This window comes from Neomonachus schauinslandi, chromosome 4 (genome assembly GCF_002201575.2).
Source record: "Neomonachus schauinslandi chromosome 4, ASM220157v2, whole genome shotgun sequence".
In the NCBI taxonomy this organism is placed as follows: domain Eukaryota; kingdom Metazoa; phylum Chordata; class Mammalia; order Carnivora; family Phocidae; genus Neomonachus; species Neomonachus schauinslandi.
Genome location: NC_058406.1, coordinates 78,772,429 through 78,788,809, shown reverse-complemented (window position 1 = coordinate 78,788,809; position 16,381 = coordinate 78,772,429). Strand labels below are relative to the sequence as shown.

Below are 16,381 nucleotides of genomic sequence, written 5' to 3'. Positions count from 1 at the left end.
TTATCACAGCAAAATTGGGTTACTGATACACAATGAGGTCAACAAGAACTATGTCAGGAGCCCAGGGAATTCTCTGTTGAGTTGCCTCTTAATATTTCTTGTTCAATAGTCACAGTTAATAAGCAACTCAACTACTGAGGAGTTAGATCCTTCCAAAATGAAGTTTTGGCCACCATACTAGGTAGAGAGCCTTGACCAGTGAAAGTACTGACCAAAAGCAAAGAATGGAGTAGAGGAAGAAGTTATAAATATCAGCTGTAGTTTCCTGACCAGTTGTAGAAATAAGTACCAAAGTACTCATGAAAATTTGTTTCATTGCTTGTTCTGTATATCTTTGTATATATTAACTATTTTTCCTTCCCTCTTCCCTCAAGTTCTTCCCTTTCCTTCCCTCAAGTTATATAAGAGATGGTGGTGGTGGTGAACTTTACAGTTTCATCTTTGGGTTTACAGAATATCCAGGGGGAATTGTGGAATTGTAATTGAACCAGAATTAACACCAGTGAGTATAATAGTAACTGATGGGACTTTAGTTCTCCCCCTTTGGGGGAAAAGGTGAAAATCTCTTCATTTGTACAAAAAATAGTTAAATCTGCATGGATGGAAGCATAATAATTGTCCAGAAATTTAAATATGGGTAGGGAGTATGTGGGAATGCTTAATAGCTAAAAGGGAAGATTGTGCTGGTTACTTGCTATAGGTACTCGGGTCTCTCACCTCTCACTTCACACACACACACACACACACACACACTCCCTCTCTCTCTCTCTCTCTCTCATCCTCCTATATTCTGTGGTTCTTCTGGGTTGGGATATTCCAACTACATTTCCCAGACTTCTTTGCCAGGTGAATTCCTGTTGGGTTTGGTCAATAGGAGGAACTGCTGGAAGATCTGAAAGCAGCACAGGTACCAGCACTGTGATAGTTGTTGGCATTTGCTGTAGTGGTACCAAGTGGCAATTCCAACAGACAAAAGATAGTACCTATCAGCAGCTTTAGCTCTGGTCCAGGCAGCACCATGTGAGCAGATCTGGGACCAATTACAACAGCAGGTACACACTCTTGGCAATTTCTGAACTCTGACAGCATCACCCTCCCCTCTTTTTCTTTTCTGTCATCCAGCCCGTTCCTTTTCCTTTTTGCTCTTCCAGCTTTCTAACCAATTCCTGTTTTAAATTCAGTATGAAATACCTAAGCTGGTTTCTAATTTCCTAATTGGGCTTTAACTCATTAACCAGTCCTTTAATTTTTATATTTTTCAGTTCTAGAATTTGTTTGTTTTGTTTTTTGTTTTGTTGTTTTTCAAATACAAATATAGCATATCACCTTTTACAGTTTCTAATACCAATTCCAAGTTTGGCTTTTGTCTACTAGAACATACTAAGCATAACTGTTCCATGATCTATGTCTAATATTTTCAGCATGTAGAGTCCCTGTGGGTCTATTTCTATTGTCTATTATTTCTGTTGTTTCTCCCTGATAGTATCTTGTCTCTTCATGAGTCCAATTATCTCTGATTATTTGCGGGATATTGAATTTTAAAATTACTCATAGATAAAATTGACACCTAGGATAATGTTATCTTCCTCCAAAGATTTGGAGGATATGGGGGCATTAGAATCATGGACTACTTTCATCCAAATTCAAAGTTTAAGACTTTCTGGACCTAACAGAATCCTCAAAGTTTAGCTATAGTACTAGGACAATTAGTTTATTTACACTTCAGTCTTACTCTTACAGTGTAGTCCTTCAGGGGTCCCAGCCCTTGGCCTCACCTCTTCTTTCTTCCAGAAGTCCTAATTATCTTTTCATAAGTACCTCAGGCTGAAAAGAAAGCATCAGAGTTTGAGGCAAAAATATCAATGGAAACAATTCTCTTCTTCTAAAGTTAATAAAATACCAAAAAGACTCTTAAAGACTTTTTGCATATAATTTTAAATTTTCTTTTATTCAGAGATGGTCAAATTAAATTTATATAAGTCTCTAACACTGCCAAGGTTAGTTTTGCATTCTGATGTGTATATTTGTGAAAGACTCAGATGTAAACATCCAAGAAAGTAATCATAACCAATACTTTTTAAACAGAATTTTAGCAAATAGAAATTTAATTAATTTGGAGAAAGTCACTACCAACATTCAGTTTTGCCTGATTCAAGTTCTTCTCTAGGGGTAGAGAGTCAAATCCGAAGACAAAAGTTTGGAGGAGAACCACAAAGCATGGTATGGAAAACACCTGAGCAGAGAAGATTCAAGGTAAAATAAAGGACTAGCAGTTCTGTTGTGATAAAATTCAGACCAGCCCCCTACTACTTCTACTGTGACAGCCTCGATGGTAATAACTTTTAATCTCCTTGCTTAGTAAATCAAATGAAGCAGTAATAATGACCAGCCCCAAATTTTGAAGCCTATTTTCAGTTTAGCATACCAGTAGCCTAGCTTCTCCTTGCCATATGCTGTTCCCATAGAACAACCTAACTACATTTACCAGTTCTCCAAGAAAAAATCATAAACACCCTGGAGTGAGGTAAAAGGAACCAAAAATCCTCTCATTGGAACCCCATAAGATGATCAATAGGTAGGTATAATTTAATTATAAGGGTGCCTGAAAGTGAGACAATCAGATTGAACCACCATGGTCCCAGAGAAGCACTGTCAAGAAACACTACCCACATGCTGCAACGTTTCCTCACTTATGTCTCCCATCAGTTATGATTTTATAATGATACCACTGTACTTCACAGATTGCAAGGAGAGGGATTTGCATGGCCTTTCCTCCATCACTTGGCCCCTTATTTTGGAAGCACAGTTGGCTTTATGAACACAAATATCCTTTCTCAAACATAAATGCTTCCTTACACTTTTGTTACAGATTGTAATACAAGCTTTCATTTTATGGCTTTTTCTCTCCTTGGGTCATAATAAATATATTTTAAGATTATCACACTTTAACAGATTTCCTAAGAAATAAAAAATAGTATCTCTATATCATTTCCTCCATCCAACAAGTCAAGTTCATTTTATGTGAACCATTTCTCCCCTTGTAAAACCAGAAGGTAAGTTTTCCCAAAAATTATTTTAAGGCACACCTGGGTGGCTCAGTTGGTTAAGTATCTGACTCTTGATTTTGGCTCAGGTCATGATCTTAGGGTTGTGAAATCAAGCCCCACGTTGGGCTCTTATGCTGAGCATGGAGCCTGCTTAAGATTCTCTCTCTCCCTCTCCATCTGCCCCCGCAAAAAATAATAAGAATTTTAATTTAAATTGACTCTCTAATCCTACAACTAACAAGTACCAGGCTATCTAGGACCCCAAAGAAAGTGATCAAAAATCACATTCTATAGAACTTCTTTGGTTTGTATTTAAACTAACAGTTTATGCACTTTCACAAAGAAATCAGTGTTATATTTTTCTTAACATTCAACTTAAAACATCAGACATAATAAGCTGAATGGGGGAAAATCGTGATCAAATGCTAAAAATGTAAACATGAAAAAAAGTAAACATGAAAACAAATCTTTAAAAAAAAAAAATTCATTTAATTACAAGAAAATTGGCCAGAAAATTGCACAGTTCCAAACAAATCCTCTATATAATCACAGGGCTCATTTACCATCATCATTTTATATTTATCTTTCAATAACATTCCATCTATTGAACCTAGCCTTTACTGGCAAAAATTAGAATACATGGGTGTTTTTACTGTTTAATAGTCCATAAACAAAATGGGCTTTTTTTTCCTGAAGTTAGAATGGTGTCTATCATTTTGCTTCAGAGAAACTTTAAAATTGTTTTCTTATGAGGATTTCAATTAGCCATTCCCCAAACCCACTGTAAAACACAAAACAAAACAAAACACCACTGCTGTCTTACTAAGAGATTCCTGTCTTTCATTTCATTTTACCAGCCCGAGCACAAATTCAGAGAAAAGCTTCTTAAGTCCTGCAGTTTCAAATTCCTTTTGTAGCTCATCCAACGATGAATACTCTTTGACTTCAAATGCCAGAAACCTGCATTATACAAGAGAAACTCATGAATATGCCTAGATTTGTCAGAGTATAATTATCGATTCAGTTACTTTTCCATCTGCAATAGTAGTAAATTATACCTTTTGTGTTCTGTCTGTACTTTTGTTTCAAACAGTACACTAATCATTTTCTCTTTGCATTTCTTTCCACTTGAGTCCACATCTACTTTGGAGGTTTTCTGAAGAATCAGGTATTCCTAAATGATAAATCAGTACATTAAATACATATCTTACTCTGAATCTCCAAGTCCTAGTTTTAAAGGAGCCAAGAACCTGCAGGCTTATTTTCCTGCCTAGAGTACTCTCTTTCTGAATCCAGCAGTAAGAGGGCTACAGTGTCTTCCTATACCAGGCAGCAGAATGTGTTGGTAGAAGGTTTAAATCTGGACTTCGAGGCCAACTAGATCTGATTCCAGGCTAAGCCCTCTGTGCCTCAGGAACCTACTCCACAAAATGGTACTCAGAACGGCACCTACCTTACGGGAAGCTGTGATGATTAAATGAGTTAATACATGCAAAGTGCTCAGAGGTCAGCAGGGCAACACATTGCTATGGCACAATTAATAGTACCAGCTAGTGGCAGTATTATGACTCTTTTGTGTCTGGAAGAACTTAACAGGCACACAGCACTGACCATTCCAAATTGGATGGCATCTATAAATATGTACCTGAAATTCTCAATCCTGATATATAATCTTAAAAAATTTAACAGAGATGTTTACATTAAATGGCACTTTAGGGAAAGCTCATAAAAAGGAAAAAACTCTTTAAATAAAAAGTATTAATTTTGCACATTAGCAAAGTTCTAGTCATACGAATAAGTACTTGTTAATTAATTGATGGATCCAACCTGAGTAACAACATTTGCAAAACAGCTGCACTTAGCCTAACATTCCTGAGCTGGCTTAAAGAAAAATCTGAGCCTTTTAGGGAAATATGAACAAGGAAATTAATTTGTATTCATTTTGTCAGCCAGGAGTTTACCCAAAATGTCAAATTTTATAGATATACTATAGATCACCTTGCAATATCTGGTTCTTTGGTCAGACCTCAAACCAAGATTTAAATTAAACTTTAATTATTTGTGGTATCTATATGCTACAACGCCAGCACTAATCTGGTGAACCAAATGCCAAATAAGTATTGTGATAAGCGCTCATCCTGAAAAAGCTAGGTAGTTATTCTACAAATCTTTCAGATTATAGGTTGTGCAAGCTAAGTCTGTTTTGAATAAATTCAATTGTAAGTATTCTTGACCCAACCCATTTGAAAGCATAAACCTATTAAGTGATTTGTAGCGCTTTCAAGATTTAAAATATTAGTAAGCAGCTTTCCTCGTCTGGTCCCACAAAAAACAGGTTAGATGAGTTGAGCATGCGAACTTGGAGAACCTGAAGAAGATGATGATTTTGAAAGCAGCCGCTGAGACAAGTCAGGTGGAAAGCAAAAGTTAGGTAGGAGGTGACAAGCTGACAGCCTAAGGAAGATACTACTTCCACTAACACTAAATCCTGGTTACGAGGGACCAGCTCCGCTTTCCAGGTGTTACAGAAGCCAAATTAAAGTGTCAGGATGTGTTTTTAACTGCCAAAAAGTTAAAACTTTTACACACTACCCACAGACACCCTGCTGTGCCTGAGGGATGAGATACAAATATGCACAAACTTTTAGTGCACATTTACAAAGTTGAGGCGCAAAGCTAATTAGAGAAACATTCACACACCACAGAGATTTTTTTTTAATGACCTATCCCTTTCATTATGTGGAATAATTTTCAAGATATAATTTACTTATTCTTCAAGCTTTGCCAAGTTTGTAGTTGTAATTAGGAAATAGAGACATTCTTTAAAAAATGGAGATCCATTAACATCTTAATGATTAATCTGTCCCATTGTCACAAAACACACTTACAGACACACCATTTTAGCAGAAAATAGCCAAATTCATATTCAACATTAAACTTTTTGGCACCTTGATATTGCTTCTGTCTCCTTGTAGTAAAATCAGTATTATTTTACCCAGGAACATCAGTCTTCCTGTCAGCTTTAAATCGGAAGCCCACTTCTCAACAGTTTTGACATATTTGGTCTTTGCTCTCATGTGATCTAAATGCACAAGAGTTAGCCACAGTCCATCATCCACAATCGTGCCTGTTGCAAAAGTATACTTTGCACTGCCACTTCCAGTGTCTGGTTGGTTGAGGACGTGCCTGAGATTCTGCTGAATCCAGAGAACCAGCTCGTGAACCATAGGTTCCGACAAAAGGTTCTCTGCTTGCTTAAGTAACTTCTCTTTCACAGTCACGGACTGGGCCCGCGTCAGGTGTTCGGAGTGAACCGAGATACCAGGTAGACACGAAGGGTAATTGAGTGGCAAATGGAACACCAATTCCAAAGGTACATCCGCACCCGTAAGTCCTTCAGCTTTTGTGAGAATTCTGAACACAGTCCCATCTGTCTCTGGAAAGCATCCAAAAATAATGATTAGCTATACATAATTCGATTTGAATGGCACACTAAGAAGTTAAAATTTTCGTTTCCGATGTCAATTTATGTTTCATGAGAAAACTGGAGTTACTTTACAAAGGAGACATATAATCCCAAGAGAGCCCTGATTTACAGATTATCTCCTTCAACCATACCCATATACTCATGGAATCCTGTATCCCAGCACCCAGGGCTTCTGTGGCATTTACATTCGCCATTGCCCCATTTTTATTCAGGTTTACCAGAACGGCTTCTCATCACACAATTTTTTTCTACCCTCACTTAGTTCTAATTCTGGAAACTCAAAATAAACTCACATGAACATTCAGAGAAAGAGTGTTGCATATCTATAAAATCAGTGATTAATTTAAAAGTTACACAGCGCGTCCAAGGAAGGTCATCGTGTTGCAAAACCAAGTCAAAGCAAACACTGGAATGCTGTGTGGCTGCAGGGCCCGAGAAACTGATGACTGTGCATGAGACAGTAACTGCCTGGCCCCGCTCTTTTCTGACTTCAAATGTATTAGTATCAGTGTAACATGAAGGTAGCAGGATGAACTAAAATGGGACGGACATCAATTCAGCCCTCTCTGGCTCCACGAGGAGGAGGAGGGAAGCACACACAGGCTAGGAGATGAAACACTGCTCCCTTTCAGATTTGCTCGACTTCACCCCTCTGATGTGTTCCACACCGCTTCACCCCACTTTTCAAAAAGTTGATAAAACGTCAGGCTGATTCATTCTGCAGGGGGCAGAAGCACACAGATCAGAAGAGCAGAGTAGAACAGAACTGGGTGCAGACGAATCTCTTTGAAGCTAACTTGCCTCTCTCTACCCCGACTTCTTTCACCACATGCCCTTGTTCCATCCTCCTTCACGAGAGAGGCAGGCAAACCTTCCTCATTTTCATACCTGGATTGCTGCTCAATAGCCTCAACAACTGGAACCTGACTGTGTCCCCCTTGAAAGAACCAAACAGAACATTAATATGGCTGTCTAGCCATCTGATTCCATTTATATAAAAGCTCTTGTTACAGATGTTGATTCACACGGGACCAAACACATGCTACAAAAAGGTTTTTGTTGTTGTTGTTTTAATAGACTCTTTGGTATCAGATGCAAAGTACTACTATTTTAAGACACCACCCTGAAACACAGATAGCAACCACTATGAAGACATTAAAATGATACAACTAAAATGTGTTTACATGAGTAAAATGGGTACTGTATAAAGAAAAATTTTCCAGACCTAACTTAGTACATTCCTCTACAACCCATCATGTTTCTCAAAACCTTCTTTCTTCCACCCAGTTCCTTATTTTTTTAATATTTTATTATTAAATAGGGTCCCTATATGTCAGTTAGATCAGTACACTTCACTATGTGAAATGGGCACCATAAATACCTACAGACAACATATGACCAATAGACTGAATAAACTCTCCAGAAATCCTTTAGGGAGCCCACTTTCTCCTTCATAGGGGAGGCATAACTTCTGAAGAACTTCATATATTCATATTATTCATCATTCAACGAACATCACATCTCTAAAATCTGTCTTATGGTTCCCATGGTACTTTGAACTTATTTCGTGGTACTTTCATACCAGAACTATTATGGTTGAACCTAATGAACTATTTTCTTCACCACTGGAATATCTCAGAGGTTTCTTTTTAGACAACAACCAAGAAATAATTTTACAAGTTATAAGAAACTTTTAAATTTTACAGTTAAACAGTCTGAGCACTAGCTTGTAACCATGGGGCTCACAGGTACAGAAGTCCTTGCTACCTGTGATAGGCTAAAAAATGGCCCCAAAATGTGTATGTGCTAATCCCCAGAACATGGCAAAAGTGCCTTTGCAGATGTGATTAGGTTAAGGATCCTGAGATGGGCCCTAAACGTAATCACAAGTGTCCTTATAAGAGCAAGGCAGAGGGAAACTGTACCACAAAAGGCAATGTAATCAGTGAAGTCAGATGCCATGCTATTGGCTTTGAAGATAGAGGACCATGAGTGAAGGGGTGCAAGAATTCAGCTCTAGAAGCTGGAAAAGGCAAAGAAGTGGATTCTGCCCCTAGAGCCTCCAGAGGGACCACAGGCTTTCAGCCTGGTGAAGCTGATTTCAGACTTCTGACCTCCAGCACTACAAGAGAAAGAATGTGTGTTATTTTCAGCCACCACATTTTTGGAAATTTGTTATAGTAGCCACAGGAAACTAATATAGTACTTGTGTCCACAAGGCAAGCTTTTCCCTTCAAGCAAGAATCCCTTTCTGATCAAAACTCTGAAACCCACAGTGTTCTCCAATCTCTGCCATATAAGTACCCACCTATTCCTTCCCCAGTGCAGGTAACCAACTGACAGAAACAGGCAGTCCAGGGAGAAAGTATGAAAATGCTATTGAGCTGGCCTTTCAAATCCTGACGAATTTATATTTTTCTCTCTTAGTGATTTTCTGGTCCTAGTCAGCAAATAGAAAACAAGGGAGAGGGACACCTGGGTGGCTCAGTTGGTTGGGCGTTCAGCTCTTGATTTCAACTCAGGTCATGATCTCAGGGGGGTGGGATCAAGCCCTGTGTTGGGCTCCATGCTGGGTGTGGAGCCTGCCTGGGACTCTCTCTCTCCCTCTCTCCACCTCACGTTCTCTCTCTCTCAAAAAAAAAAAAAAAAAAAGCAATGGGAGAAATCTTTACTTTTGCCTTAGAAAATTGTAAAATTATTAGTTATATGTTTAGAAGAAAAGTTGCTTTGATTTTTTCAAGAATTGGGAAGGATTAACATTCTTCCTAATTGGTCTTCTCAGAGACAGTGACTCCCTGCCCATTCCCCCCCCACACACAGACACACACATACTGGGGCTGCAAACTAAAATTACACAAAATGATGTTATCTCTATAGGAAAATGAAAAGCCCAACAACAACCCCACTCTGCTGATATTTAATGTGGTAATAAAATTATACATTCTTTTAAAAACTCATTTTCTCCCTAAAACTCCAGAAGTATGTATATTACCATGCTTTCACATCTGCTTTAGTTTGTACATGCAATTAAACTGGCTCTCTCTCACGTCAGAATTTTTCATATAACCACATGTACCGTCAATCTGATTTTTTCATTAAAAAAAAGAGAGATACACAAAAAAACAAAGTTGCCTCTATCTGCTTTAAGACTATTAACAGCTTAGAAAGGGTGATTAACAGAAAAATAATCTGCTCTAAATCTCATGCTAATCTTTGCCCCTCCCTGACCTCAAAAAACTCATTATTAAGTTTAACTCACAAATTCATCGTCAATAAACATCTATGCCCCAGAAAACTTATGCTTGCCCTAGAAAACTAAAATTTTCCTAAGTTCCAAGACTATTTTAATCCAAAGATCCTACCAAAAGATGTAGGCCTTGCCCCTGGTTGAAATTCACATAAAAATTCCCTAGTTGTTTTTTTTTTTTAAGTCACCCTGCCTTATAATAAGTGTATCAATTTCATAAATAAAACACTAACTAAAATAGGTTTCAGACCTTGTTCTTCCCTATAAGTACATGAAAGAAATTATACACCTAAAACATACCAAACAACAAAGTTTCAAACTAGAGAAACTGAACTGAACCCCAAATTCCACAGCAGTGTTATTTTTAAGGATTTCCCCTATTTCATAGTCACACAATAGGAACTTAATGAATGCTGTCCAATAACAGAAGACATTGGAAAATGTAAACAATTTAATAGAATGAGTTCTTCAAGATTTATTTAGAGCCCATTAAGAAGCCATATACAACTGACTTTCCTTTCACTTGCTTTTTTCTTTTTTCAATTTTTAGATATCCTCAAAGTAAGCCTTTGTTCAGAAAACCAAGAAGCAGCACCCAATCCCCTCTTGTACTTCATTGCATGGGGCTTTCTTTCCTCTTCCTCCCGGGCAGCTCGCCACAAGTATGCATCCACTCGTGCTTGTTTTTATGCTACGGCTGGATTTTTATATGTGTTTAAAATGTGGTTAGAGAAAAAAAGCAAAAGGAAAACTAAAAATAAGTGAAGGTAAAAGTGGCAATCCCATCCTTTAGAAGTCAAGTTCAAGGCTGAATTGGTTTTACAGAGGTGAGCACAGTACTGACAATCAGCAGGAAACAGCTGAGCAGATTTAGAGGGGTCAGTGGGTAACAGTGATGATTCATTTTGCAAGAGGGCCCAATCCAATCTGAACACGAGTGTTAGCAGAAGACAAAAATTCACGCTGAAGCTACTGTGCAAACATATGATATTGAGTCTTATATACCTCCCATTTTACAACTTTTTGATCCACAAGATAATTTCCAGAAATACGACTCCACATAGAATGAGCACTGACGACAGCAATATAATCTGTGACCCTTAACTATCTCATCAGGAAAATAAGGATTTATAACAATATCAATTTCATCTATCTGATAGGTGTGCACACATATGAATGCCCACACACTCCCCTTCAAAATTACTCAGAACGTAAGTTGGGTGAGACACATCTCCTTTCTCTGGGTGCTCATTATTGTTCTTTCACAAGTGTTATCCTTGCTAAGAATTCTTTTCCTCATGCAGCAACCCCATCTCTATCTTAGCGTCCATACACTCTGGTGTCTGGTAGTTACTTAACCAGCCTGAGCATCCGTTAACTTCTCTATAAAACAAAGCTAAGAGTACCCCTCACCAAGTAAGATGCATTTGAAGTATGAGGTACATGGAAGGTGACCCCATTAAACCTGGCACCTGGCCTGACTGCACTGTACAGGGAGGGGTAGAATATTTCTGATTTGGTCTACCCACAGCACTCCATAGTAGACAGCAGTGTGGGGGTTTACATCATTTGCACCCGTAAGAGATAGTTATACCTGATGCTTCTTACTATGAGCTTACTATAACCACTGTAACGAGGCCATGTGCTTAAGTCCCCTGAAATTCCCAGCACAAATTAGCCCAACCTAACTGATTCCAATTAGTCAGGCTCTTCACTCTTATGGTTGACCCTTGGGTTGGCAGCCTAACCCTTCCTGGGCAACCTCATACCAGAAGTGCAATCCCACCCACAATGTCCCACAATGTTCTCCTGATTCCAGGGGCAACAAGAAGCAGCATTATTTGCAGGGAGGCCAGAATGGAACTGATGGTGTTAAGAATGTTCTGGTATCAATCTTGTATCCTCCAACCCAGGCTGACAGTGACTGTGAGAACGACAGGCAGCAGCCCGCTGTATGTTTACTGTGGTCTATTAAAGAAGGCCTTACCTTACCCTTAATTCCCAGTTGTGAACATCAAACATCGCTATTTCAATCACTGAATTGTTCTATTCTCCAATGAACCTTTCAGCAACAAAATGTCCTAAGTTGTTACACTGAATTCTTTTATAATTCAATTACTTATTGATGCCAGAATGCTGAATTAAATTAATTAGGAGGCATGGCTTGAAAGTCATGCTCAATTTAACAGCAGATAAAGGGTTCACAGTGTTCTCGCTATTAAGAAACTGCTCTCTTTCTTTCTATGCTTACTTTTTTACGTTTTCTCTGACCCATCAGCAGTATCTTATGCACAGCTATGTACTCATGACCCGGCTCACTACCACTCCATCCTTTTTAAGGCGTGATGGGAAATCATATGTTCATTTTTCCAGGATATTTCAACTGAGCCATTATGAAAGAATTTAGAAAAACTGACGATCTCCTAAACAGCCTGCCTCAGGCAGAAGTAATTATCAGTAGAGACATGGAGACAGTGAGTAAGATGATGAAGAATTATGAATGCTATCCAATCAGAAGGGGGGGTGACAAGAAAACACTAAAAATAAATTATTTCATATGGATTGTCAACGACAGCTTCTATATAAGATGCAAGACAGGCTAGGCACTGAAAAGGAAGCAGCTCCATTACCCGAATTGGTTCACAGTGCCAGGTTCAGAACAGTGGTCACATGACCACAGGTGATGCAAGGAAGAATACATGAAAAGGCCGATCTCTGGCTTCCTGTGTGAATAAGCAACCAAATGATACCATGAAACTCATCTTAGTCCTAGATGGTTTTCTCACAACACCCAGAATATTTTTAGACTACTTTCTTAAAGGTCAACCAATTTATGGTCAGAAAGGCAATTTTAATAGTTGCTGAAACATAACAGAAGGCTAAATCCCATGCCAAAAAATTTACATAATGTATTTAAAAGCTAAGTGAAAATTGGAAGTGCAGTTCTGGTTTTTACTTAATAGAAGTCACAGACAGGGACAGAATAAGTTTTGATAACTATTATCAAAAAATAGCCAAAAGAACCTTTCTAGACTAAGTTCCCAGAGGACATGGGCGGTGTCTTTGAAACCCTGTCAGTGTTTACAGGGAATCAGTACACGTGAGTTAGATCAACGCGTCCCCAAGAGCCTCTAGTTGACAGCCACCTTTCAGCGGACTAGAAAAACGCAAAAGAAGAACTATCAACTAGGAAACCTCACTGAGAAAAGGTTCGGATAGAGCACTGGGCCAATTCAAAGATTCATTCAACAAACATTTACTAACTACCATATGCCTGGCACTGTCCTAGGTGCACGGAGTTTTGTGGTTACGTAACAGACAGGGTCCCCGCCCACCTGCAACTTGGCACACTCAATGCCCAGAGAGTTAAAACTGTGGTTGAGCGCCCTGAAGGAATAATGCACAGAGCTTACAACGGGCAAAATGCAATTTGGGGCAGTTGGGTTTAAACGGGGGGTGTCAGGACAGGCCTCTTTTCAAGGTGAGACTGGAAGTCAACACTGGCGGCCCGGGAAGCCGGGTGGAGTGCGTTCCGGGACCAGGGCTGCGGGCGCGCAGGGCCCGGCGCCTGGCCCGTGGCAGCGGGGCGGGCGCGGGCCGGAGGGGCGCGGAAGGCGGGGGCCGTCCGGCGAGCCGCACCGGCCTGGGCGCTGCGGTCTCCGTCCCCTGCGGTCTCCGTCCCCTGCGGAGCGCCGCCACACTGTTCACGTTGGAGGGGGTCGCCTCACTCTCCCGCCTGCTCCCACACATCTCCAGTCCCGGTGCGTGTCGTTCCATCCTCAACTAGCCGGGTCCGCGAGGGTGGGCCCCGGGGCAGGGAGCGCAGTGCCGGTGGTGGGAAGGAAGGACGCCCGGCCCCTCCCTCGCGGGGGTAGTCACCTGAGCGACTCAGCACTTCCCACTCGTCGGGCCCGCAGAAAATCGCTGCCAGGGCCGAGAGCTCCTCCCGGGCGGGCTCCGCCATGGCCGCCCCGCTGCCGCCGCCGCACCTCCCCTTCCGCCGCCGCCGCCGCCGCCACCGCCACCGCCCCTACCGGCCCGGAGCGGCGCGGCCGGGCGGCCACTGGGGGGCGCCCCGCGTCTCCCTCGCGCGCCGCCCCGGGCGGGGACGGGGGCCTAGGAGTCCGCCCAGAAGCTCCTGCTTGCAGACTCGGGACGCCCGAAATCCCCTAACTTTAGCCCAGGCTTTGAACACTCACCATTCCCGCCCAGACTTGGCCCTGGACTGCCGGGGTGGACAGACTGGGCGAAAGGAACTTGACGTTTAGGAAGACAAAAACAAGCAGGAAAGTGACCAGTGAGGAGGTGTGCCCTGGTCCGGCTCAGAACTGAACTAGGTGTTGGGGACCTTGCAGTTAGCAGGAGATACTCTGTCCCGATGAAGCTGTTAGTGACTCTGGCAGTGTGAGACACCCGGAAAAGGCCCAGGGCAGTAACAAGCCCAGATGCTGAGCTGTGACTGGCGCTGGGACTCTGGACCAGGGCCGGATTCCTGAGACCTCTTTCTCTTAACCCGGCAAAAGCCTAGGACCTGCAGGTCCTGCCATTCTAAGGATGTTACTGGGGTGGCTCTGGACCTTGTGGGGAGCTATGCGCCAGGCTACTGGAAGCAACGTCTTAACCTTCCCCATTTGTCTCCTGTCTTCACAGGGGGCAGCCCAGACTCCCTGGCCTTGGGGGGGGTACATCAAGTGTGTAAACGTAGCAAACTCTAGCTTTTCAATATTACTCATTTTGTGATATTCGATGCAATACAAAACAGTGTGGCTCTTAAAGCCTAATAATGGAATGATCGTCCTTGAATCCAGCACTTCAATTGAAGAATTTGAGCAATACCAATCGGGTAACAGAATTATCAATCCATTCTGTTCCAGCTTTGATTTAGTGAACAAGAGTACAGTGATCCTCTGTGATAGTTCTATCAGTCAGCGTGTTTAGCTTGTCCTTTTGTTTTTCTAAGTAACAATTTAAAATTTTGCAGCCCCAAGAAGTGGCTGGTCTAGCTCACTGAGGTTCCACAATTTTTTCTTTGTATCAGAAATAAGTTTGTAAGATAAATCAGAGAACTTAGATGGCTACACAGTGACTCCTGTCATTGACCTACAGAAGTCACAACAAACGGGGCTGATTTTAAGATTCTGAATCCATGTTACCATGCTCAACATCATTCCCACTGTTGCTAAAAAGAGATTTTAAAAAGAAAAAGATGCTGGCTTCCAAAAAAAGAAAGGAAATCTAACCAGATAGACTGCAGGAGAAATGCTTTTCGCAGGATGCCATGGGATTTCAGTGACCCCAAGTAATTAAGAGCACTGCTGTGCACATAATTGGGAAAGACAAAGGTTTATTTAAACTCATAATTATCTCTAATGTGGCCAATTTGTTTAATAATAATTTTTAAAATTTCTTTGAGTTATTTCCAAAAGAGCAGTTCAGTAGGTTCATAATTAGCTTCTAAGGAGTTTGGTGAACAAAAGAATAAATTTTTAATTTAAAATATCACTTAAGTTATTTGATTTTAGTTTGAAGTCCAATGTCAGTATTAAAATACAAATATTGGTTATTTGACTTACTTATTTAAGATAGTCTACAAAAAATCAAATAGTTCATATCTTATTTTTAATTTCCCAAATTCAACATAACTGATATGAGTGAAATAATATGAACAGCAAGACTCCAGTTGTCAGAAATATTAGGAGGCAATCACAAAGCTTGCTGTCAGCTAGGGTTTCATGAAATTGATGTAAGAGTCCATCGATCTATTTAAAATTTTCTTGTCAATAGGTTTCTTCTTTGCTCTTCCTTTCTCCGTTGATTTCTTAACCTGCTTTTCATCCTCCATTTAGCATGTTTAAATAAAAAAGGAGTCAATGTGAATGTCTTTTAAATTGACACTATCCTAAGGCCCTGAAATCCCTCGAATGAGTTTCTACTCTCTGACATTTGGAAGAAATCATCACAGAGAAAGCATAATGTCAGCTTGATATTTCTCGCACTATGAAAATATCAGCTACGTGTCAAATATCTAAACCCTACCTTAATGTAAGAAATTTTCTTGTATTCACAGGCTACTGAAAAGTCTAAATATTTCAATGTGGAATGAACGTCTAGACATGTAGATGAATGTCTAGTTAGAGCACGGTCTCTCTGCCTCTCCCTCTCCAATTCTTCCTCAAACAGTGTGTGATTTGCTAGAATATTATTTATACATGCAACTTTTCTAAACAGTTGTTTTACCAAGACCATAAGGAGGAGAAGTTTTAAATCTCTGACCTCCAGTTAAAACCACTAGCTCAGGAAACAGTTCTTTTAGCTTTTCTGAGAAAATACTTCTACTCACTTTATCACTGGGTAGTATGTAGACCTAAATACTCACACTGTATCTGAAAATGTAAGTCAAACCCCACTTGGGCATAGAAGTAAGAATACACAATTTTAAGAGTATTAGCAGAGGTTGGTTAAATGTTAGTATCATGTCTAAAAAGCTAAGAATACTGAAGTAGTGGGACATGATAAGGAAAATGATCATGTTAAGACTATAAGAAAAGTAAAAATACTTTTTAAGAACTACTAAGAGTATTGTATACCTGAAACTAATAT

The 16,381-nt window shown here is 40.3% G+C and overlaps 1 protein-coding gene across 2 annotated transcripts; it reads right to left on the bottom strand.

The window, feature by feature from the left end:
• Nucleotides 1-3,513: 3,513 nt before the first annotated feature.
• Nucleotides 3,514-13,770, bottom strand: RWDD3 (RWD domain containing 3). Of its 2 annotated transcripts, XM_021690139.1 has the most exons (4): nt 13,661-13,770; nt 5,996-6,483; nt 4,106-4,221; nt 3,514-4,007 (listed from the first exon to the last, which is right to left on the bottom strand). In XM_021690139.1, the coding sequence occupies exons 1-4, from the start codon at nt 13,743-13,745 to the stop codon at nt 3,893-3,895; spliced, it is 804 nt and encodes a 267-aa protein (XP_021545814.1). In that variant the 5' UTR covers nt 13,746-13,770; the 3' UTR covers nt 3,514-3,892. The 2 variants fall into 2 exon arrangements, with proteins under 2 accessions (XP_021545814.1, XP_021545815.1); XM_021690140.2 differs by lacking the exon at nt 3,514-4,007 and having other exon boundaries at nt 4,139-4,221; nt 6,043-6,483.
• Nucleotides 13,771-16,381: the final 2,611 nt, after the last annotated feature.

What these genes read in the sequence shown, in the direction of transcription:
- RWDD3 (XM_021690139.1), bottom strand. Translation starts at nt 13,745, where the DNA reads ATGGCGGAGCCCGCCCGGGAGGAGCTCTCGGCCCTGGCAGCGATTTTC. An exon ending in GAGACAGAAGCAATATCAAG is followed by an intron (nt 4,222 to 5,995) that starts GTGCCAAAAAGT and finishes TTTATCATTTAG; the next exon opens with GAATACCTGATTCTTCAGAA. An exon ending in GTACAGACAGAACACAAAAG is followed by an intron (nt 4,008 to 4,105) that starts GTATAATTTACT and finishes TGTATAATGCAG; the next exon opens with GTTTCTGGCATTTGAAGTCA.